General features: G+C 39.4%; 2 protein-coding genes across 2 annotated transcripts in view; both read right to left on the reverse strand.

The window, feature by feature from the left end:
• The window catches only part of LOC113234574, a 79464-nt gene that overhangs the window by 47816 nt on the left and 6072 nt on the right, over positions 1–25576 (reverse strand). The window contains exons 3-4 of the mRNA XM_026469928.1: positions 24473–24654; positions 15759–15897 (exon numbers count right to left, since the gene is read on the reverse strand). Coding sequence (XP_026325713.1) covers positions 15759–15897; positions 24473–24654 — 321 coding nt within the window. The remainder of the gene's footprint in view (positions 1–15758; positions 15898–24472; positions 24655–25576) is intronic.
• Positions 4531–7785, reverse strand: LOC113234576 (putative aminopeptidase W07G4.4). Its single transcript, XM_026469930.1, has one exon. It carries the CDS (start codon positions 7783–7785, stop codon positions 6250–6252), a length of 1536 nt encoding a protein of 511 aa, XP_026325715.1. The 3' UTR covers positions 4531–6249.

Here is a 25576-nt window from a genome sequence, read left to right on the forward strand (position 1 = left end):
GGATATCATAAAAAACCATAACCCAGTTTTAGAACATTGAGATTGTTTAATGATATTTCAGCTATGGATCGTTAGGGTAAGTTCCGAAAACGTTAACTAATTTTAACTGTATTAAAAAGAGAATTTTGTGCTCTATCTTATGCTATTTAAAACGGATATTTGATCATTTGTCACTTAGCCACATTTTAGTTAGTGAACGGCAGATATGTTAGAGTAGCTGCTATGTTCTAAAACATTGAATATACCTTTGAATTATATTGAAGTCGAAATATGAAACATACGAAGTGTTATAAAACTTTCCTTTTTGGAGAGACGCATTGACTACGAATTAACATTCTCTCCTTAAAGGATATCATGGATAAACGACAGAAATTGATCACACAGACGGGTTCAGGGTCACGAGCATATCGATATTAAAGCAAAGAGAGTTTAGCAGTAGAACTCCTTGTGAAAGAGTTCGGCCACGGAACTACTGCCAGCTTACTTATTTCTGCCGACAAGCAGTAATGTCAGCAGTATTGCGTTCTTTGAAGGGTTAAGGGTGCTGGTGAAATTACAGGCACATGGGACTTGTCAACTTATGTCTCAGGGTGTCGGGCGCAGTGGCAGTGCCCCTCAGATCTTTGCGATTTAAAGCTCTAAGTGGCACTGCAACTGTTATGGACAGGCGTGTCGCTTACCACCAAGCACACGACTTGTTCGTCCAGTCACTTAGTATTATAAAAAAATATAAAATGGGATACCCACCATTTAGCAAAAAAATAGGTTTCTCTTAAAATATTGAGTTACACGACTTTTACTATGAAAAACACATTTTCTATTCCTGTACTCTGTAATCGAATGGTTTGCATACCGGTTTTCTTGGTGTCGCCATCTCTGAGGTCCCGGGTTTGATTCCCGGTCGGGTCAGTGTAGAAACTAACTTTTCTATATTGGCTCGAGTCTGGGTGTTTGTGGTACTGTCGTTGTTTCCGATTTCCTTAATACAAGTTCTTTAGCTACTTACTTATAAAATCGGAACAACGTATGTATGTGATTGTTTAATAAACCAGGGCGCTCTTTTTAGCGTCTATGATACTCGCTACAAAACTGAACAATTTCGTTATAGTTCAGGACACAGAAGTTCCTTAAACGCGTCACTATGTTTCTGAAATTATTAAAATTCAAATTATTTCTTAAATAGCATCTCGAAATATTATATAACAGGTACAAAAGTGTAAACCATTTGGCTAAAAAGAATTATTTAAAAACAATATCAAATATGACGCTACTCAAACGCTGTGCTGCGTCCTGATTGGTTAAAGTATAAGCGGTACTTGACCAATCACGGTCACTTCTACTCCATCTCTTTGGTTTTTTTGTTTCGTAGCATTTGTTTGTTTGAGTTTGAGTTTCTTGTCGTGGATTGTTTACAAAATATACATTAAATATTGTTTGTGTTTCATATCTATCTTAGATTAGTCTAAGATACGGTATTTGACACGGTACTTGACTTTAAAAACCCTAATTATACAACGATTGCATAAAATGCTATTAACGTACGATCACATATCTCTTTATTACACCAAGAATACGATTTAGTTTGATCGTAAGGGCGCATCGCCATTATGTCGTGACGACATATAGTAGTGCAGTTTAAAGTGTCGTGGCTTGTATATTTAAATTAAGTAAAATACGATTAATTTTCGTTCACGACTTTTTTAGTCTGTCGTCGTAACGTTACGACGACAGACTGTCGTGCCAATGGGAAGAGCTAGAACGACAGTCGTCCGACGATAAATAAAACATTACGATATAATGGGAACGCGCCCATATGACGACTGTCGAGACAATAGAGAGCTAGAACGACAATCGTCTGACGATAAGTAAAATGTCACGATAAAAATGTGATAACAGATAATCGCAGCTACTATTGTTGTCTGGTTTTATTTATCGTTGTCTGCACGCGCACCGCTAAATTGTCACGACGGTTGTTCAACGATAAAATAAAAATCCACGACGTAGTCAACAGATAGTCGTGATATGGGAACAGGCTAGACGCGACCCTGTATTCCCACTAGTTCAGTAGTATAGTTCAGTTGATTGAACTAATTAGATATTTTTCTCGTTTTTTCAATTGAAAATAAAACAAGCTTTTGCCCCTGGTTTAGTAAAAAGTTTTTTATGTCGTTTATTCCCACCAATAATAATAATAATAATAATAATAAAAAGATTTATTGCCTCATTATCGATACAAAAACATAATGTACAAAAATCTTATAAAAAGGTCTGAGGCAAAAGGCAATGGCGAAGCTTTTTATTGACTCAGCTCCGTAAGCCTTGCTCAACACTGCCTTTCTGCCATTCCCCCTTTCCCTGAGATCTAGAACGGGACATACAGTAATAGGAGGAGGTATAGCAATTAAAAGAAAAACTTATATACAATATGAAATAAAAAATATATTAGTGGCATCTGTACGTGTGCGTGTATGTGTTTGTGTGTGTCTCAGTGTGTCTCTCTGTATGTGTATTCGTGTGAGGAGTGTTGTATGAGTGCGTGTGGATGTATTTATCTGTTATGGGAAGTTGGAGTGAATGTGAATGAGTATGTCCATATTAGTTTAGAAAGTTTTTAAAAAATCTTTCCAGCAAGCGTGATTCAAATACGTCGCAACAATTTGTTTTTTTATCAAAGCCATTTCATATATAACTTTGAAATGCTGTCAGTGGCTGTGTGTCTATCTCTCTACACTGTAAATAATTCCAATCTTGCTTGCACAGTTGAAAATAAAACAAGCTTTTTTTGCTGGGTATGGCCCATATTTAATTTTTTTTTCGTTCAGGTTCACCCAGATGTCACCGCTGTCACAATGTGTTATGTTCGGTGAATGGTAGTACGGATCTGGTAGGGTATCAAGCCCATATTAAATAAACAAATGAAGATCAACATTTCATCAGTTCAGTCAACTGAACAAATGGGAAAAAGAATCTCGCTAGTTCAGTAAACTGAACTGGACAACTGTACTGGTGGGAATAGATAGGGACGCGACAGTCGTTCAACGATAAATAAAACGTTACTAAATAATGGAAACGCGCCCTTAATATCTTTTTAAATTAGTGACTGTGTACTTTGACACACGTCGTCGCCTTTCAATGTGTCGTTTTATTTCATCGAGTATATAACCAGATAGATAGAGACGAAATAAGGGCCATCCATCCCTGGCAACTCATTGGGCAAATGGGCTATATATCAGTTTTGAATATCAACTCGTTTGCAATAAAACCACAAATTGAAAACTGAAATAGTACAGCGTCAACAAGTGATCTGTGTGTACGTCTCCGTATATTCCAAAAATATTCTGTATTTGTGGTAATATAGATAATATATCTAACAATGGGGGCTGTTCCATTCGATGGTGTGGGAAAAACAGCAAAACATCTAATTACAAAACAAACGGATTCACATTTGATCGGTAATCAAATATTGAATATGTAATTTTGCAATTGTCGTCCATTATAGCAAAGCTCAAGTTAAACTGGTCGATTTGAAGTGAAACAATTGACGACACCCGTCAATTCGGGCTGGCCAATCGGAGCGCAGCTGTCACCGTAATGATTTTGCAGAATAGTTTTCAAACAAATTAATGACATTGCGTCTCTATTTCTGGATACATACTGGATGTTTTATTTATACTACTAATCTTTAATTTTACTAAAAACTTTATTAATGTCTCAAAAAATATCCACTTAATACATAATAAATTGCTATGAGCCCATAAAATAATCTTATCAAAGAAAGATTACACAATAAACCTTGAACGTACAATAGTCATTATCAGTCTACATTATTTACATTTATAATCACTAAGATTATAGCAACCTCCAAAATATATTTTAATAAACTAGTTTCGTGTTTACTATGTGCAGGTGTGATGTTGTACATTTATATAATAATAAACGTAATATATAAAATAACAAAGTCAAATACAACAAATCTGTGTGTATTTTGATATAAAATTGTAACATAATTTTTTTTTTAATACAAACAAAATTGTAAATATGAAAAATCTATAACACAAAAAGTATAGCAAAGAGGGAAAACAATAAAACATTCCTATTTAAATCAATAAATCATTTATACGGATCATTTCATTCCGTGTCATTAAAAAACTCAACTTCAACTTTTGTATCTATGGCTCCGTCGTTTTGCTCGAAAAAAAACGAAATATTGAAATTACATGCACATGGGACTTGTCAACATAAGTCTTAGGGTCGTATTCTAGAACTCTATTCAATGCTCAAGTCAGGATTGCACTGGCAACACAAGCACTGGAAATACGACCCTAATGGGAGAGACTTGAGTATGATTTCGAGTGCTTTAAACCATACTCAAATCCTGACTTGACTTTAAACCATACTCAAATCCAGACTTGAGCATTGAGTAGAGTTCTAGAATACGACCCTTAGGGTGACGGGCGCAGTGGCAGTCCCTCAGATATTTGCAATTTATAACCTGATTTTTTTGATTTTGATTTTAAAATCTGAAGTGGCACTGTAACTGTTATGGACAGGCGTGTAGTTCACCATCAGGCACACGACTTGTTTGGCTCTTGATCTTATTAAAAAAACGGACGGTTCCTATTCCTTTCCAACTCCCAGATTCCACTGAATTAATGGTATTTAAGGAATTAAAACACCAAATTACTTCATTTGCTTGAATGAAATAAATAGGATCGCTCCCTCTAAAGACCGAGCAGGCACAAGTACAACATGACCAATATAACAAATATACAGACAGGGTTATTTGGTAAAATACTAACCTCGTAAAACTATATCAGTAACATCATTATCAATAGCTTTCGTTCCGTGATTTTTTTGAAAGCATAATAAATTTCCTAGATTTGTTACTGTATATCATGGTAATAAACCATAGTACATAATAGTCGTTACCATATTTATTAAAATAAATATAGCGCCACACTAAGCATACAATGCGTCACGGGTGCCATGGACACACATGGGCAACCACAAATGACACCCAAATTCACGAGAGAAATAAATGGAGATCAGACAAATATTTTTCTCGGCCTGAGAATCAAACCATTCGGCCACAGAAGCAGTTTTGTTGTACTATCTGATAATTTTTAGATAATTATATATTTGGTAGTAAGATAGTAAGTTCTAACGGGCAAGCGTCCTGCCCGATGACCCCTACGCTATCGCTTTCGTTTTTACCGCACAGACCACAGTTTAATTCACAAACATCTGTTTCAATATTATTATTTTTGTACGAAAGACACGAAAGAAAAGTTATTGTATAAGTGTTAGTAATATAGTTCTGCAAGAGCACTTTACAAATAATCCTGGATTAAAGCCTAATAACATACAATATTAGATTGTAATATCAATAAAACAAAACAATATCACGTGTGTTCTGTTGCCGGATCCGCTGAAAATCAGCATCGTAGCACCATAAGTGAGACGACAATAAGCTGAGTGGGTCACGGTTTCCTTGGCAGCACAGCACACACGCGTTGTACTCTTCTATATATTTGTAGTTAGTACTATTTTTATTGTTATTATTACAAAATGCATGTGTACTGTGTTGTCTACTTAAGGAATAAATGTTTTCTATTCTATTCTATTCTATTGTCTCTGATTTCTCAAGTCAAGAGACGAGGTAGAGTTTACCCTGTTAAGGTCTCTGCCAAGCAGTGGCGAGGCGTCCATATAACTCGATTTTCATCGGCTTGCCTAATATATTCCATGTATTATCAAATATTACATTTTGTGCTAAATTTAAGTGTTGATTAAGTTAACCAGTGAAATGAAGTGTACTAGAAGTGTACTAGGTACCTTGTGTGTTAATAAGTTGTGTTGAAGTGTTGCCAAGGCGCCACTTTTTCTTAAGGCAGGTGATTTTTTATTGCTCCGGTTTTACTAACGACAATGTTCACGCCTCGCTATTGCAGTCAAGATAACGCAAAATATAAGAAAGATATAAATCCATCAAAACACAAAACCCTAAGCACCTAACCTTTGAGCTCCTCGAAACAAGCGATAATTCGCTCATAAATATATAAAGAAAAGAAGATTAAATAACATATGCCTACATTAAGCTTTTCATTCTTAAAGTTACCTAAGTAACCTCTACCTAGGTAACCTCGTTTATCATTTGTATAGCAATTTGGTTTGGAAAACAACTATAGCAAATCTACCTTTTGGGTCTTAAAGCCTTTTATCCTCATTTGAAACATTGTAAAGAAGTAATTACAATAAAACTTTATGCACATGACACAGCGACAATACAGGAACAGCAGTTGGATCAGTCAAAGGCAAAATCCCAGCTGCTCCCGCAATATCCAGGTGCGTATACTTGACATTCTTGTCTTCTAAATTTGCAACCTTGATCAAAAATCCAGCTGCTAATTGGTGATGACGCGTTTTTGTGTTCATATCTATTTGTACCAAGTCGTCTCCTTTGATCTTGCCCTCATTGACTGTGAGGTCTTCAGGTCTTATTATGGATACTTCAACACCCTCTCCAACTCTTGATCCACTGAATTGTATCCTGCTAGCATGGTTTGTTGCTCTTGCACTATGGTTGTCCATAGCAGCTGTGTAGTTACCATAAGATCTATACGCATGGCCGGTCAAAGTTGCTATAGTGTAAATATGTGGATTCAACTCTTTACTAGCAATTTCTGATACTTTAAACAAAGCATCTGCCATAGCAAATCTTCCTTCTGCATCTGTGTTGGTAACTCTCACAGATTTACCACTTTTAGAGATTATAAGCTCATCAGGCACATATGAATCTTCACCTATGGAGTTTCTACAAAGGCAAAGGACACCAACAACTTTCAGATGAACTGGTTTTAATAAAGAACAGGCTTTAACAAATCCAGCTACGGCTGCAGCACCGCTTTTATCCCTTGACATTCCAGTCATGAAGTCACCAGTCTTAATATTGGCGCCTCCGGTATCATATGTTACTCCTTTACCTACAAGCATTATTGTTTCAGTTACTCGTGTCAAATCTGAAGGTTTGTAAAGCAGTTCGACAATTTTAGGCTTATGTCTGTCAATTTGGTTTGCAGCTCTTGACACGGCAGCCAGCAGAGGAAATTCTTCTTGAATTACTTTATCATCATCAATAACGTTGATTGTTACGAAATTATTACCAGAAAACGCATTTCTGATATAGCTGACTATGTTTTCTGGACTCATGCGTTCAGGATCACCGCCAGCAATGTCTCTTGTCAATATTCTTGAATTTTCAAGAGCAATAGCATTACGGACGACCTTTTCAAAACTTTCGCTTTCATTCTCTTCAGCGTGCAGGCCAATTTTGAAAAAATGCTTGCTAATGTTGCGTTCTCTCATTTGAAGAGGCTGGTACAATGCTTCTAAAGCACCGAGTATACACACCAACTGCCCGTCAGGAAAATCTACAGCATTCTGAACAATTAATAAAGGTTTTTTCATACCAGCGTCTAAAGCCCTTTCAACGCCTTTCCTTGCAGCTTCCTTCACCACTCCGACATCGTTGTAAGGTGTGATTTTACCAGTTGGCGAAATTACAAGTCTTCCACCAGTTACATAATCACAATTCCACACAGTTGGTGTTTTTTCAACATGTTTATCTACGATTGTAATTTTATGTATATAACTTGCAATAAGTCTTGGTTTTGGCACGTTACTTTCTTCGGGATATAAAATTAAAATTACACCATCGTAGTCAGAAGCTTGGATACTTGTTTCGATAAATATATTTTCGTACAGTTTAAACTCGGCAGTCGCCATTTTGTCACAAGTGTTTGGAAACAACTAAATGTAATTACATCGTTATCTATATTTATATACGTTGCCAGATTTACTTGGACTTATTATTTATTTTACTTGGTGTATAGATAAGTTCTAAAATTATCGCTGCAATCTTTACAGCATTTATGATACTTATTAGGTATTGTTCTTAAATGGTTGTTTGCTTTGTTCAATTTAATGTGCAAATAGAAATATAATTTATTGTATACCTAGTTATTGTCTTGTCTTTTTGTTAACAAGTCACTTTATTTACTTGTTGATTAGGCTGTGAAAATAGGATTTTATTTGTACTTAGTAAGGTTACTAGAGGTGAATGACAAGTAATCTCTTTTGAGTATGTCCAATTCAAAAAGAATACTGGCCGTAACGTATTCGCTTTTCTTTTTATTTTCAAAATAAGCGCTCTTTTGTTTATTACGTTTCGTTTTGCATAGACAAACAATGGAAAAGCAATGCATTTTAATATTAGCAACCTATTGAGCAAATACATATTTCTCCATGTGACGGGATTTTTGTTTCTGGTTTATCATTTTCTAATTGGTTCTATCATAAAAACACGAAAAAACTTTATTTCTGTGCAAAAACTTTGCTTTTGTAGTCAGGACAACGAAATTTTTTTTTTAATTGAATAATTTAAATTTAATTTTTTAATTGAAATATTTTTTCTTATTTAATTGATATTTGCGGAAAATTTTCGTTGTCCTGACTACGATAGTAAAATTTTTGCATGGGGAAAAAGGTTTTTCACGTTTTTATGATAGAACCAATTATAAAAATATTAAAGAAACGTACAAATTTACGGGTTTCTGATTCAAAGACAAAAAAGGAACATTATATTTCAAATCAATAGTACATTTCAACCAAAATTGTACAAATTGATGACAAAGAACCTAGAAATGTATACATTCAGTAGCAGTAGAGCTCCTGTACCCTCTTTCCAACAAAACAATAATCATTAAAATCGGTTCACACAGTTATCACGTAACGTACATATTAAAAAAAAACATAAGGGCGAATTAAGAACCTCCTCCCTTTTTCGAAGTTGGTTAAAAATGAGCTTTAATATATCTAGTTCTTGGGTTTTCGCGATTGTTACACGTAAGAAATGAAACTATTTCCGGATTTAAATCGCGTTTATTTGTTTTTTTAAACAAACCGACGTTTCGGGTCGTTTACAGGTCCCATAGTCACGATTGACTGAGGTGGTACAGTCATCAACCAATTATGTCTAATATTAATGCAAACCACCCTACTTTTTCACTATAGTTACAAAAGTTATTAATTAAATGCCTTATTTTAATTTTACAAAGAAACATTCCAATTTACGCTACATTAAGTTTTACAAAATATTTTATTGAATGAATTTTTATTAAGTTCAATTTATTATTAATTAATAATAGAAATTAGAATAAATTAAAACATATTAATTAGTACTGCAGTAATAAAGCAGTAGCAGTAAATCCCAAATAGACATAAGAATGTCTGTTTGGGATTTTTCATCAGAGGAAATACTGGAACCCAAACTGGTGGTACGGAGAAACCATTTTCTTTGTTGAAATTAGGATGTTTTTTTAATTTCAATGGCCTCTCGCAGTATCCTGGGTAGATAACGGACTTCTTTTGCAAGGACCTGGGGTTTGTCAAACTTCATTGAATGTGTAGGTTTATCCATGACATGCTAGCAGACTGCAGACTTGTTTACGCGACGGTGTTTGACATCAGCTATATGTTCTTTGACGCAGGTACAAATACTTCGCTTCGTTTGTCCAATGTAAGAGAGACCGCACTCACAGTCAAGCTTGTAAACTCCTGCATCCTGTAAGGGGATGTTACATTTCATGGGTCTCAGGAACTGAGAGAAATCTTCCTCAGGGGCTTGAAATAGGTCTTGATAGATGCACGCCTGAGGACTCTTCCGATCTTGTCTGTAACACCTCTCACGTAAGGTAAAATGGCAGGTCTTCGTTCGACTGTTGGTGGTTTCACACGGGGCCTGCAGCATTGGCGTGGAATCTTCAACTTATTCGCATGTAGGACATGCTTTATATGCTGAAATTCCCTGCCAGATGATTTTCTTTTAATTAAAAGAAATCCTAATAACACCTTAGGCCTGTATTTCGAAAGAAAAGCCATACAGATAGGTACCTCAATGATAATTCTCATCACCATCCCAGCTAGTTAGCTACCGTGGGCAAATGTTTGTTTCAGAGAGCACATGGTGTCTGCGATAGCAATCATCTGTCCCATCACTGATACATATATTAATAATAATAATAATCAACAGCCTATCGTAGTCCACTGCTGGACATAGGCCTCTCCTAATGCGCGCCATTTCGCCCGATCCTCAGCTCGTTGCATCCATCTGCTGCCACCAGATCTTCGCAAATCGTCACTCTATCTGGCCAGAGGGCGTCCTACTCTGACTACTACTCAAGAACTCGCTTCCCCCATCGGTTATCGGTTCTTCGACAGATATGGCCAGCCCATTGCCACTTCAGCTTGCTTATTCTACCAGCTATGTGGACGACCTTAGTTCTCTGTCGGGTAACCTCGTTACCTACCTTGTCCTTCATAGACACTCCGAGCATATCTCGTTCCATTGCTCGCCGAGCACCTTTTAACTGGTGAACTCTCCTTATATTAACAAACAGACAGAATATCTCTTCGTTTTTATTAATAATTATCGCGGATTTAAACATTCATGACGTCCTAGTTAATAGTTAGTACCTAAGTATATCAGATATGCGTTAGGTAATTCTTATATCCATAATTTATTTATTTTTTAGATTAAATGGTAAGTACCGATAATGGTGCTAAGGATTATTGTTAATCTATGTGTAAACTAAAAACACTATCTATATAAAACAATAAGTGCGCATTTGACCTCCATCTCACCTGATGGAACATGCACACCTAAATAATGCCTATTCACTCTCGCTTTTTTTGTATTATTTTTTATTTTACAGATCCGTAAATACATACCTTATTTAATTTAACATATACATAATAATATTATAATAAAATACTAACACTATTTATTTATTTACTGACCGCGACGTGTGTCGCAACGTGGGTGTCCGGTAACAATCCTCGGAAACGCCGTTTATTCAAATTCATACACAAAATATTTTATTTCGCCAGTATCATAGCATAGTACACGAGTCACAAAAATTATATGAAATTTAATAAAACATTATAAAATTCAATACATTAAATATAAATTAAAATTAAGAATATTATTATTAATTCTATTTATTGTATCAGAGGGGTATCAACCGCTACTACTATCCGCCTATGTGCTTGTCCGCATGCAAGCACATCCACTGGTGCAGCAGCTGAGAATCCCACCGGTCAATAAAAATTTTGATGACACCCTTCGGCCAAAAGTCCTACTTCATGAAGGTCGACAGATGTTGGCCCTATCACCACAAATGAATTCAAATTCACATTGAAACGGCCCAAATTATAACGTTCAGGCAGAGAACAAAAAGTAACGAGAACGAACACTCTCCGCCCCTCCCTATCTTTAGATATCGCACCACGCCCCGCACATTGACGGTCACATTGACGGAACGGCAATAAGGCTATCGGCGAGCCGTTTTCGCGCTAACGGCTTTGATTATTTGAATATAGTTTTCATTTATTCATTACGAAATACGTACGTTAATATATAACATCATTTTACGTTATTATTTATAATGGTTGTGAATTGTGCTGTATCCACAGCTGTTTATCATCATCTAAACGGGCTAAAGAGAGGATTTTTACGTTTTCCGAAAGACGAAAAAAAAACTTGTCTGAGACTCATTCAGTTATTGTTTTCTTCATTTATTTAGTGCAGAGTAATACATAATATAGATTTATTCTATCAATATAATGAGACGCCTTAACTTCGTGAGCTAGTAGACAAGGGTTCTCGAATTTTCAATTTGTATTGCCGATAAATATTACGTAGTGATATATCTAATTATTAACCAGGTAGTTTTTAACTGCCTCCGTGGCTGAACGGTTACCATGCCATGCCTGACTGCCACGCAGAGGTCCCAGGTTCGATTCCCGGGCAGGGAGAAATATTTGTATGGCCTACATTTATTTCTCTCGTGATTTTGGGTGTAATTTGTGGTTGTCTATGTGTGTGTCCATAGCACCCGCGACACAGGGTCTCCCTAGTGCGGGGCTATGTTGAGTGTGAGCGTTATTATTATTATTATAATGATAAACTTGGACAAGCAATTTCAAATACCTTGGTTACCTTATTTAAAAGTACCTGTCCAAAATATAACATTTTAAGGGCGTTTAATATATTTCTTAAATAAATCATCAATGTTATTCTAGTTAGTAAATTAATGAAAAATATAGTATTATATCGATATAAATACCTAATGAACATGTGTAATTATTAAGATTCTATTAATAGAATTATAGATAACAAATTCGCGTTAGAATTTTCGCTATGTTGCCGTTCCGTCCGCGTAACGTAATAGTGCGAGAAGTGATGGGTAACCCTGCCACTTCACGCACACATTTCCGCGTGTGCAGACAGCGCCTTGCTGTACGTAGTAGTAGTAGGTAAATAACTTTCGACCGATGTATGGAGTGTCCGGGGTGTGGTTCAGGGAACAAGTCTGCAGGCAGGGAATTCCACTCCATAGCCTTTCGCCATATAAATTATGAAGTTGAACGATTCCACCGAATCTTGTATGTTAAACAGTGTGTTAAAGAAACCCAGCCTACGTCCAGTACCTTAATGATGAAAAGGGGAAGGTGGAATTAAATCGTGCAAGTCTATCGCACACTCTCCGTAATATATCCTGTGGAATATCCATAAGTAAGCAACTTTACGGCGGTGTTCAAGGCTGCTTCGACTCTACTATGTTTTTATATTTTTTTTAAATATCAATTGGTAAGCTACACGCCTGTCCATAACAGTTGCGGTGCCACTCAGAGCTTTAAATCGCAAAGATCTGAGGAACACCGCCACTGCGCCTGTCACCCTGAAACATAAGTTGACAAGTCCCATGTGAATGTCCCTTACCCTTCAAGACCGAAACGCATTAATTGTCACATTACGTAAGATGGCAGTATCTACTTCCTTGGACGAACTCTTTAACAAGGATCTCTACTGCTAATAAAAAATCCGAAACATTAATATTACAATTACTGGTTGCACCATCGATCAAACGCGGGCTAAATAAATCCACCCCCGGGCCTGCAAGGGGTACGCGGGGTGTTGGGGGGTCACGCGAATGACGGAATTCGCGATTCTCGCCGCGCGCGCTTTGGGCACTGCGACTCGGAACGACGGCGGAACGAATTGTGCGCGCGAGTACCTACTTTTTCTTTAATACAATAAGTGTAATACAGTTCGCTAGTTTTATTCAACTGGATACCCCTTGTAAGCGATAGGGCTCTAGTTCCCACTATATGATCCGGCTCGAAGGACCAATTACATTTAGTCACAATTTACTTATTTCCGTTACTAACTACTGAAAATAACAAAAATGAATTCATCTCACAGACCTATATTTACTAATTTACCCTTATCGTAAATCACAAAACTAATGGGCATCACTAACAAGTTTGAGGAATATTACTTATTCACATGACAATATGAAACTTTTTTTTATATAATATCAACTGGCAGGACAAACAACTTGTGCACCTGGTGTTAAGCGACACGCCCGTTCCTAACAGTTGCAGCCGCTAAGAGCTTTAAATGGCAAAGACTGCCACTGCGCCCGACACCCTGAGACATAACTTGACCAGTCCCATGTGCCTGTAATTTCACCAGCACTCAACATAACATAACTTTAAAAATCCTTATTATGCAATCGTTGCTTAATGAGTCCAATGCCGGTTTCTAGTAGTCGAGTGGCTAAGTAACAGGTACGAGATTTTAAGACCTGGATTATAAGAAAACCTTGTATCGCGGGTGCCATGGACACATACATATACAACCACAAATTACACACAAACACGCGAGAGAAATAAATGTAGACCCTTAGAATAATAACGCATAGAAACCTAGTCCGCACACGCTGAGTGAGGCAAATTGATGCGCGCCAAAAGGGCCTACACTAAGGTCAACTTGCACCGCGAACAGATCAAGAATTTTAGCTAAAAATGACGAAATGTGCGGTAAATTAGTGTAAAAATACGTCAGACAAACATAAAATAGATACTAACATCACATTCCACAAGGAAGTAAGGCGTTTCAACTTGTATTTTTATATAAATATTCACTAAAATCGAAAATTAACCTACTACTAAAACTAGCCTACATGAATTTGATTTTTGCCTTACTTGTGACAGTTCGTTTGATATGAAACTATCATTCTATGCGTTATTATTCTAAGTGTAGACCATACAAATATTTCTCCCGGCCCGGGAATCGAACCCGAGTCCTCTGTGTGGTAATCCAGGATGGTAACCATTCGGCCACAGAGGCAGTTATTATGTAATGATTGCATACTACTTATTTACGAGTAAATTAAAATAATGAAACACGACCAATAAAATTAATGTATATTTTGTTGACAATCGAAACGAAAAACAAATGCTACAAAACAAAAAACCAATGAGATAGAATATAAATGTCCGTGATTGGCCAAGTACCACTTATATTTTAGCCAATCAGAAGGTAGTAGAACGTTTGAGTGGCGTCATATTTGATATTTTAATTAATATTTAATTATCAAAAATACGACGTTCTTTTTTTGGAATTCATTCTATACTGTACACGGATATATATTTTTCAATTCAGTAGCGAGTGCCATAGACAATAGAATTTTAGTTCAGAACTAAAAAGAGCTCCTTTGTGATATGGTTTATGAAATTATAATTAACATAAAGTAAGGGAGTATGAAAAGCTTACTTACTTTTCATCATCATGAGTTTTATAACTATACCACGAGTCAGAAATATCGCATAAACAGCGACATTTTCTAATTAATGAAATTAGTCCTTTTGTTTAAAAAACGCGTTAACTCAACAATACAAGATAATGTGATTTTGTTACACATAAGTATATTTATTACTGAATATACAGAATTCTTGTTTGTACAGAAAGTTAAAAATAGCACAGATGCGGTTTTAAACAGAGTTTGAAAACGTTTAACATAACCTCAAAATGTTGGGTATAAACTCAAATATTTGTATATCGTATCAGAATCGAGGAAGTTAATTTAGCTAAACTAAATAATAATGTGGATATTACCTTCGGAACTGATTATATTTGAACATGCCCATTATTTATTGAAATTCGAGTACATTGGCGATAAATTATTATTTCCTATCAAGTATTTGCTACAAAAAATAATATTGTAGTTGTGTTACGTAGGTACTTATTATAAGTAAAGATATAATAAGAAATAATTAAGTACTTTAGCCATTTAAAAAGTAAACATGAGACAACCTATATATCTATCGATATCTTGGATTGTTTAGAAAATAAACAGTAAAAAAATGTTATACGTATTGAAGACGAAATGGGCATGTCCATACTAAGAAAATTTTAGTTAAATTACCACCCTTACTTCCGGTCATACATATATCCGGTTATACAAAGTGTTCTTTTGTAATGGGACAGTATGGGGAAATCCGAAGCCATAAAAGATACAAGGAAACTGCCCTAGGAACCATTAAGTCTTTTTTGTGAAAACAATTTTGGCATAGTCAGTTTTTTGGTCTTCTGTTTCTTCTTCTCCTGTCTCGATTTTTTTCGTCTCAATGAACAATGAATTGATCCCCTCATGAAACTGACTCGATCAGCAATTCACGCTTGACCAAAAAAATTACTATGCCAAAATTGTTTTCACAAATAAGACTTAATGGTTCATAAGATTTCCTTGTATCTTCTATGGTTTCGGATATCTTCAAACTGTCCCTTTTAAAAAAAGCACTGCTTATTAAAAGCTTTGGTAAAAGATTAAAAAAATAAATTAAATACATACATGGCTCAAAGTTCTCTGGTTGAATCTCGATGTACAGATCTCTGATGGATCGATTGTGCTCGAAGGGGAAGCCGAGAGCCCTCAGTACGAGCATGTCTATCTCAGGAGCTCGCAGACAGTCGTAGCCGATCAGCAACCTCTGTCGAACATCGCAATTTTCCAACATAAGAAGGTTTAAGGTTGATTTGTTGGCCAACATGTCGCACAGCTATTACAACAGTGTTGTAAGTCAAAATATGTGAAAATGAACGTTATATCGCATTTAAACGTAATACTTGATTCCCTACACATCAATAAAACCGTCGTTAGAATATTGTAAAAAACAATTGAAAGAATGAGACAACTGAACAAAAAATGAGGCACTTTTAGATATTATTAAGTTTCTAAGGAATTTCACTGGCACTTTGTAATGTCACTGCGTATCAAAGTTGTCTGTTTATAATAATATATTGAATTAACACTGAATAAATCACTATTATCTTATAAAATGAATTAATTTTGCGGAACAAGAATTTATGCATCCGAGTCGAACGGTAGCTCGCGAAAGAGGAGCTCATAGAGGAGCTCATAGAGGAGATCATATATTTGGCAAGTAGGAAATAAATTAGATGGCTGTTATAAACTTTAAGAGGGAGCAGAGGAAAAATTCCTAATCTTCGATTTGATTTTAGAGGGGTATATCCACTTTAAAGTTAAAAATAAAATATTGTATGAGTAACTACACGATATATTCAAGCATAGACACTGATCAGAAACATAAAACAATAAAGTTTTCTCGATAGATAAAAATCACGAAATGACCTCTAATTTTCACGTTTTTACGATTTATCCTCGAAATGCTACAGGTCATTAGGACAACAATTAGATAATTAATTATATTTATGCATGATCGACAACTGTCACTACAGATTTTTTTTTAATCCCTTTAGTTTTAGAGTTATTCCGCTAAAACGAATTTGGTATTTTTAATGCGCAAAATTCAACATCTCCTATCGCATGTCACGCGAACTTCAGGCATATATTTGTTTCACAAATTTAGGCGGAGCCAACGTCAAAACTTTTTTGGCATGAGAGCTCTTAAGCTATACATTCGTTTTTCATAGATCCTGAAAAACACACTTTTTGAGTTAATACGCTATTGTATCAACAGTGCTATATCGTCACCCTGAATAAAATTCATAATGGTACAGAATTCCTAAATTTCATATAGGTACATTAAATTCGTATAATAATTCCTAACCAGTGCAGCATTTTATATACATGCCATTTATGTAATAGTTCCTATTGTTAGTAATTTTTCTACTTGTCTCTAGTTAAAATCTAGTTACAGCAGGCGAGCTGTGACATATGCTGAGTTGAATCCATTTCAGATTATAGGTAACTATATCATTAATTTATTTTGTATTGTTATTTGAGTCTGCATAAGCTAAATAAACATTTCTTTCTTTCTCTATAATTTATAGGTTCGCCTCCCGTGGACGTGCTGGGCAGAACATTATGACCGTCGCTGCGAGCAGATGTGACGTATGCAGCTACACCTACCTACCTACCTAAATTGATAGAACGGTGCGCTGGAATTATATTCGCACTATCACAATCATAAATTAAAACATCTTCAAAATCTTCTATCTTTATGTAGATACCAAATATCAATTAATAAGCCACGTGCGCTAAGCCGCCCATTAGCCTGCCTCATCGAGTATATAACCAGAAATAGAGACGAAATAAGGACCGTTCATCCCTGGCAAATAGACTTTATATCCCTTTTAAATTATCGACTCTTAACCTTTGCGCTGAAATCACCAGTTAGAAAGCTGAAATAGTACAGCGCCAACAACTGACCAGTGTGTACGTCTCCGTATATTCCAAACAAAATATTCTGTATTTATTGTAATAAAGATAACATCTTTAACAATGAGAGCTGTTCCATTCGGTGGTGTGGGAAAAACAGCAAAACATCTCATTTCAAAACTAACAGAATCACATTTCATCGGTAATTAAATATCAAATATGTAATTTTGCAATTTTCGTCCATTATAGCAAAGCTGAAGTTAAACTGGACCACGTCCACCACGACTCCCGTTAATTGTTTCGAATTCGAATTGGGCTGGCCAATCGGAGCGCAGTTCTCATCGTAATGATTATAGCAGAATAGTTTTCAAACAAATTAAATGACATTTCGCCTTTATTTCTGGTTATATACTCGATGGCCTACCTACAGCATAGTATAGTAAGACTAGTTGTACAGCGCCGGAGTTAGGCCCAGGTGCAGTCAAATACCCTGGCACTTTCTAGTAGGCATGCGAATGGAACTCTTAGCGCGTTTGCACTTTCGAATCCGAAACTATACAAATCCAGAAAACACGGATCCACTTCGGATATCGCTTGTGCACTAAGTCCAATTCGGATACAAGAAACTACGAATATCGCTCGTACACCTAGAGGATATAATCTCAGTACAGAGTACTAAAAGAAACGACCTCAAAAGTTCGTGGAAGTACATCTATTTGCCAAGTTTTATTGAATTCGGTTACCGGGACCGGGAAGTGCGTGAAACTGGATTCCTCCCCTAGTTTGCTACCCTTGAATGTGGAATATTTTCTTCAAATCTAAATGGGAATAGTACTGAGGTGAGCCAGTGCCTTCTTTACCTATTGTGCAGAATGTTCGGCGCACATGGGCGCTGGTCTAGAGAGCGCCCCTCGCGACGCTTCCAAAGGGCCTGTCAAGTAAACGGGCTATTCTGCCCTTCTTGTCTTGACTAACACATTTACAATTCGGTAGTTTTCGAGATATTGGCACCTCACAGTACAAAGAGGCTCTATTAGAAGCCAGAATTCGAAAACGGAGGTCTTTCGGAGTCGAAGTTCGTAATTCCCGCCGCTCAGAGACGACGGCTTAGCGGTGGCAACCGCTAGTTATGCAATGTGCAACGGGAAATGAGCGTGCCTACAGCTCCGATACCTATCTGGAAAATAGTGAGGGCACTGAAGGCACTAGCCTCTCGAAGAACCGGATGAAGTCAAGTGACAGAGGCCTGTGAGAACCATGTGCACTGGCTGATCAGGGGTCAGAACCTGAACTTATAAGGTACCTTTCCATTCCACAGGTTATACTGCCCTTCTCGTATATCCTCAGGGTCGGTAGGAAGGGTCACTATAATCAATACTAATGTAGAAAGATATGAGGCTGTACCGCCCGTGAAACATAAAATGTTATTCATCACTTTGCGAGTAAATACCATGATTGCATGCAGGATAACTTGACTAAAATGCCCAAAATAAAACCCTAGGACCCTTTTTCTTCTCATTACAGCCATGGTACCCAGATTAACTCACCTAGATTAACTTGCACTGCTAACCTTTAAAATTATGTAAACACACAATAATTTGACTGTTTGCGATAGTCTGGCGGATATGTGCAAATAAAAGGTTATTTAATAAGATTCATGTCATCATCATTGTCATCATATCAGCTGGAAGACGTCCACTACTGAACATAGCCCAGATTGCCAGACTAGCCGATCGGACGCGATGTACATTCATCGGTTACCAGGTCATACGTCCATCCATTAGGGGGCCGTCGCACTGAGCGCCTTCCGACACGTGATCTCCGTTCGAGAACTTTACTACCCCAAAGATTGTCGGTGACTTTCGTTCTTCTACGGATCTCTTAATTTCTGGTTCGAACACGTAGACAAATGCCGAGCAGTGCTCGCTCCATATCTCCTTGAGTGACTTTTTGCTTCTTAGGCCCATAGTTAGTGACCACGCGTCAGAGCCGTTAGTCATCGCTGGCAACACGCACTGCTCGAAGACTTTTGTCTTAAGGACTGCGGTATTGCGAACGAGAAGACGCTTCCCGAAAGCTGCCCAACCGAGACCTCTTCCTCGAAGTTGGCTCTGCCTGATTGGAAGGTTTGTCCGAATCCGAAGATTCATAATAGGTTAAATTTTTATACAGAATAAATTTATTTTTATATTTATGGTCGTGTAGTGAGAAGAAAAAATGCCCGAGAGTTTTATTTTTGGCATTATAGTCAAGGTAGCTTGCATGCAATCATACTAGTTACGTATTTATTTTTTTTTTTTTTTATGTTAATTAGTAGGCAAACGAGCAGACAAGCCACTTGATGGGAGGTGGTCATTGTCGCCCATGGACACGAGCAATACCAGAGGCATCACCCATGCGTTGCCGACTCCGGAGAACCTTGTTTACACGTCTTTTGAAGAACTCCATGTTATAGCGCAAGGGGAACACTTCAGGAGGAAGGCCATTCCACATCTTACTGGTTCGGGGAAGGAACGAACGAGATGCTCGAGTGGTCGTGACGTGCCAAGTATCGAGGAAGTGGGGATGGAGTCTTCTCCTTCGGCGGGTCGTGCAGTGGTAAAAGAGTGACGGAGGCACCAACTCAAAGAGTTCGTCTGAGCACTCCCCGTTATACAGACGGTAGAACACACATAGAGAGCCAACATCTCTCCGCAAACTAAGGGGCTCTAAACCGTCTGTAAGCATAGGGTCGTCGACAATTCGAACAGCCCGACGTTGGATGGAGTCAAGTGGATCAAGCTGATACTTAGGTGCTCCAGCCCAGAGGTGCGAGCAGTATTCCATATGGGGCCGAACCTGAGCTTTGTATAGCAAAAGCCGGTGCCCCGATGTGAAACACCGCTTCGCTCTGTTGAGCACACCAATCTTTTTAGAAGCCATTTTGGCTTTATTCTCCAAATGACCCCGAAACTGGACTTCGTTCGAGATGTCGACGCCAAGGATGCCTATACTATTAGAGGTGACGAGGGGAGTGCCTTGGAACTTAGGCGCTATAACAAATGGAGTTTTCTTAGCGGAGAACGCGCAAACTTGTGTCTTTGTGGGGTTAAAGCGGACAAGATTTTGTCGGCCCCATACGGAGACTTGCTCCAGTGAGGTCTCGATTTCAGACACAAGTTGTGCTCTTCCTTCTACCACTTCCTGTTGGGTCATATTTGCACGGCCAGTATAAAAGGTATCACCAGTACTGTCATCCGCATAGCAATGAATGTTACTTGTCAGTAACATATCATTGATATGCAGGATAAACAGGGTTGGTGATAGCACTGACCCCTAGGGAACGCCAGCGTTGATGAGCATGGAGTCCGAGCAGAAACCGTCTAACGCAACTTTAATGCTCCGCTCGTTCAAAAAACTGGCGATCCAGGTGCAAAGACCATCTGGGAGCCCGTAGGATGGTAACTTCGATAGAAGAGCCCTGTGCCAGACCCGATCGAAAGCCTTAGCTATATCCAAACTCACGGCCAATACTTCCCCCCTGCTCTCAATGGCAGCTGCCCATTGGTGAGTGAGATACACAAGAAGATCACCAGCACCGCGACCACGACGAAAGCCGTACTGGCGGTCATTAATCAGCTGGCGATCCTCAAGGTAATCTAGGAGATGGTTGTTCACCACGCGCTCCATCACCTTAGAGAGCAAGGAGGTTATCGCAATTGGTCGGTAGTTGGACGGGTCCGAGCGATCACCCTTTTTTGGGATAGGGTGAACACAGGCAGTCTTCCACGAAGCCGGGACTACACCTAAGCGGTATGAGAGTTGGAAGAGGCGCGTTAAGACCGGAGCCAATTCAGGAGCGCACGTTTTGAGCACAACTGCAGGAATACCATCAGGCCCACTGGACTTCCTGACGTCGAGGGCGAAGAGAGCACGCCGTACCGCGCATTGCGTAAAGCGGATTTCTGGCATAGAGTGCCCACACCACGGGATAGTAGGTGGTGTATTACCCCCGTCGTCAAGATTTGAATTCGACGCAAAGAGAGAGCAAAGAAGGTCGGCTTTCTCTTTTGCGGAATGTGCCAGTGAGTCGTCAGGCTTGCGCAACGGCGGAAGAGACATCCGACAGAAGTTTCCCTGGACTGCCTTGGCGAGAGACCAGAAGGCACGGCTCCCAGAGGGATAGCCCACTAGTTTCTCGCCAATTTTGCGAACGTGCACGAACTTTGCAGCGGCTATTACCTTCTTGCAGGACCTGGAGGCGGCGTTAAATTTCCGCTTCAAATTGGGGGTATCGGGATCATTGACAACTGACGCAGCGGACCAGGCCCGGTAGGCCTCACGTTTTGCTTTGCAAGCATCAGCGCAAGACCCACCGAACCAGGGCCTAGAACGGCCCCCGACGCGCACTGTCGAACTTGGAATGAAACATTCCATGCCCGACAGTATCGCCTCGGCAACCGATAATGCGCAGTCATCAAGATCCGCCAAAGAGAAGCAGAGTCGCCCCCAGGGGAAGGAAGCAAAGAACTCACGCAATCCATCCCAATCGGCTGACCCATAATGCCAAACACGGCGCGTCCCAGGTGGTCGGGGACGTCCGGTCTGAGTGACGCATACCTCAGAACGGATCAGGAGATGGTCGGATGATCCCAAGCAAACATGGCGGGATACCCGAGTGCCGTCTGGGTGAGTCGTCAGCATTAAGTCGAGCAGGCTAGGGGTATGGCCCTCAATATCGGGAATTCTGGTGTGGCCATCCACTAATTGCGTGAGGTCATTGGTCACGGCAAAGTCGCGAACAGCTCTCCCAGCATAATCGGTACGTGGTGATCCTAGCCACTCAACATGGTGAGCGTTAAAGTCGCCGAGGATCACCACCTCCGCTGAGGGGAGCTGTTGCAGGACTTCGTCGAGTGCCCGCTGAACGCGGCCCAAGAGTCGGTCGGTCTCCGAGTCTCCGCTGTGGGACCTGTAAAGGCACGCGTAGATATAGGTGTGGCTCCCATAATCGACGCGCGCCCACAATAAGGACAGGTCCCTGTCTTCAAGACGATGAAGACGGCGACAGCAGATATCATCCCGGACGAACATGCACACCCCAGCCCGAGACAAGAATTTGTGTTCCAGGCTGTAACCGGGGTACATGAGGTACGAAACATCGGCCGGGGTAGATATCTGCGTCTCCGTCAAGAAAAACAAGGCCGGCTTGGACGCTTCAAGGTGGTGGTGTACTTCATTCAGATTCGAATGAAGTCCCCAGATATTGCAAAAGTCCACATTGAGTGTGGAACAGGGTGCCGCTGAGTACACGTTTTTCTTATTACGACTCGTCATATAAAAAAGGGCGAAACAAGGGAGAAAGGAGGATTGCTGCAGCCTCGACACTTCCACAGGCAAAGAATAGACCAGACCCCACCCTGAAGCACCAAGCGGTGCGCTCCTTGGAATGGGGGACAGAAGGGCCCCCGGTCCGACCTGTGGTTGGCCGACGGGTTCCACTCCGGGATCCCAGTCCGGCACGCCGACCAACGCACAGGCTTTTGACACTGGCAGCAGGACAGCCTCCCAGGCTGGGCAAGGCAAGGGTTCGGGTCCTCTACGAACCAGCGGGCGGTCAGCGGGCAACCGTTTCACCGGGTCTCCCTGGCCCCCACGCCAAGGCGGCACGCCCAGCGCAGCAGGGTAGGGGGAATCGGTCTACACGGACCGAGGAATTGGCGAGGCTGCAACAATCGGGAAGAGGGGACTGGTACTCGCGTGCGCCGTCGGAACACACCCAAAGGTATTTGGCGACGGATTTCGACACGAGGGTGGTCGCCAACCAGGCGAGTAAGCACTCTACCACACAGCTAAACGGTGTTTGGAAATTACGCAAGGCCACCGTAAAAACCTCACAACCCAGGATTAGGGAATCTGTTGTTCATTTCGCACTACCCAGGAGACACGTGTGGGGTATCGAGAGTTAAAGCCCACGGACGCGAACAACACTGCCACCCAAAAGTGTGATGAATAATAATATTGTAACAACCCTATGCTCCAAGCGAAGTGTGGACATATCTTATTATACTATGCCTAGAGATGGGCAGGGGGTTAAAATCCAATCAACCCGCCCGGGTTTTAACCCAAAGCGGCGGGTTTTTAGTCAATTTCTGCCCAAAATCGTGAGCAGAAACATATTACAAATTTCGATGTAAATAATCTTTTTTAGACGAAAAAGAGGCAACTCCACAAAATACTTCCTTCCAATTATGTGGATTCTCGCTACTAACGATGCACATTACGTATCGACTTTTAAGAAAATCGATTGAAGTGCATCGATCGAATTATTTCTATATGTTTTTCAAAAAAAGACAAATCGAATCGTCTAGATCAAATAGCAATAAATACATATTTTGTAATAATATGAATAAAATTCGATTTACAACAAATATGTAGCTTATAATAGTTTTTGCCTCTGATTTTGGACACTTATGGGTTTTAACCCGATTAACAAAGTGCCGGGTTAAGCCCCGGGCAATAGAAAGGCTAATCGAATCATCTAGATCAAAAAGCTATAAATATTTTGTAAGGTTTGTGAGGCGTAAAATTGTCGTTAGTAAAGCGGGCGTAAAACAAAAGACACTTTTCAAAAACAGTGGCGTCTTGGCGACACTTAAACATAATTTATAAGCACACAAGGTACTAGTACACTTCATTTCACTGGTTAACTTATTCTACACACAAAATTTTGCCCACAATGTAGTATTTTGTAATATATGGAAAATTTTAGGCAAGCCGGTGAAAATCGAGTTACATGGACGCCTCGCCACGGTAGCTTAAATAGTTTTTGCCCTTGATTCAGGGCATCTATAGGTTTTAACCCGATTTTAAGCCGGCATTAACAGAGTTAAAACCCGGGCACTAGCCCATCTCTGACTATGCCTATCCAAAAGTTTACTTACATGAGGCTCGTCAATGGAATTCCCACCACTGTTTATGACGCACTTTCTGATTCCCTCAGGATTTTCAAACACCAACACATGCTCGTTAGCCTTGGGACAGTCCTGCACCGGAACGAACTTTATACACGTCTTGAAAGAGATGTACGCGATGGCATTCATTATTGCTAACGACTGGGTGTGATCTGTGAAAGTAAGTAAAAATAATGGACGAGACCAATAACCAGAAGTAGTAAGATTAGTGGAGTACGTAATTAAATTCATTTATTTGTGATAACACAGGTTGTATAGAAGATGTACCAAATATTATGATAGTTTCACTGTGTCCACAGATCTGCAGCACACGCATCGGACGGATCACATTATAAGGATTTTAGTATTCTTGGTATGGAAGTTCATACAACTGCGTCCACTGACCGCACACACCGGCCTGTCGGTAATGCCGACGCAGTTGCTCAGAGGGGCAACTTGTCCGATGCGTGCCGACAAAGTCATACGGATTGCCTATCAATGGACGCGTTGGTGCTGATCACGGACGAAAAGTGGCGTCGGCAATCCGATTGCTGCGGATACAGTGAACGCACTACCACAAACCGAGCCGTTGAATGCGATCCGTCCGATACGTGCGCTGCGGATCTGTAGACGCCTACCTTAAGCCACGGAACAAATTAGCGGATTTTACGAATTTTTCTATGTGCTTGTAGCGTCATCTATGAGAAATCTATTTCTTCACTCAGCCAGGTACCTTTACAGCTACCAGCAGCTGACTAGAGTATCGTTTTAACATTTGTAATTTTGTCGCTTTATTGATTATATAGTTGCATTTTTAAGACAATAACGATTGCTAATAATGTGACTATTTTTCATCGGCGCATGAGTATGCAATGTAAATCCTTTCTTGAAATTGAACGATTGTGTAAACACCGACATGGAGAACTTTCGGAGAGGTAAATATAGTATAGGGCTTCAATATCAAAATTTAGCAGGTTCACTGTAGTAATTAAAAGAGAAATATCGTCCGTACAAAAGTTATTTTTATTCATAAATAATTCGTCTTAGATTTTGTAATGGGTACACGAGGCGACGAAGGGTGAAGAAAGAAGCTTG

This window comes from Hyposmocoma kahamanoa, unplaced genomic scaffold (assembly GCF_003589595.1).
Source record: "Hyposmocoma kahamanoa isolate Upper Pololo Valley unplaced genomic scaffold, ASM358959v1 84, whole genome shotgun sequence".
Lineage (NCBI taxonomy): Eukaryota > Metazoa > Arthropoda > Insecta > Lepidoptera > Cosmopterigidae > Hyposmocoma > Hyposmocoma kahamanoa.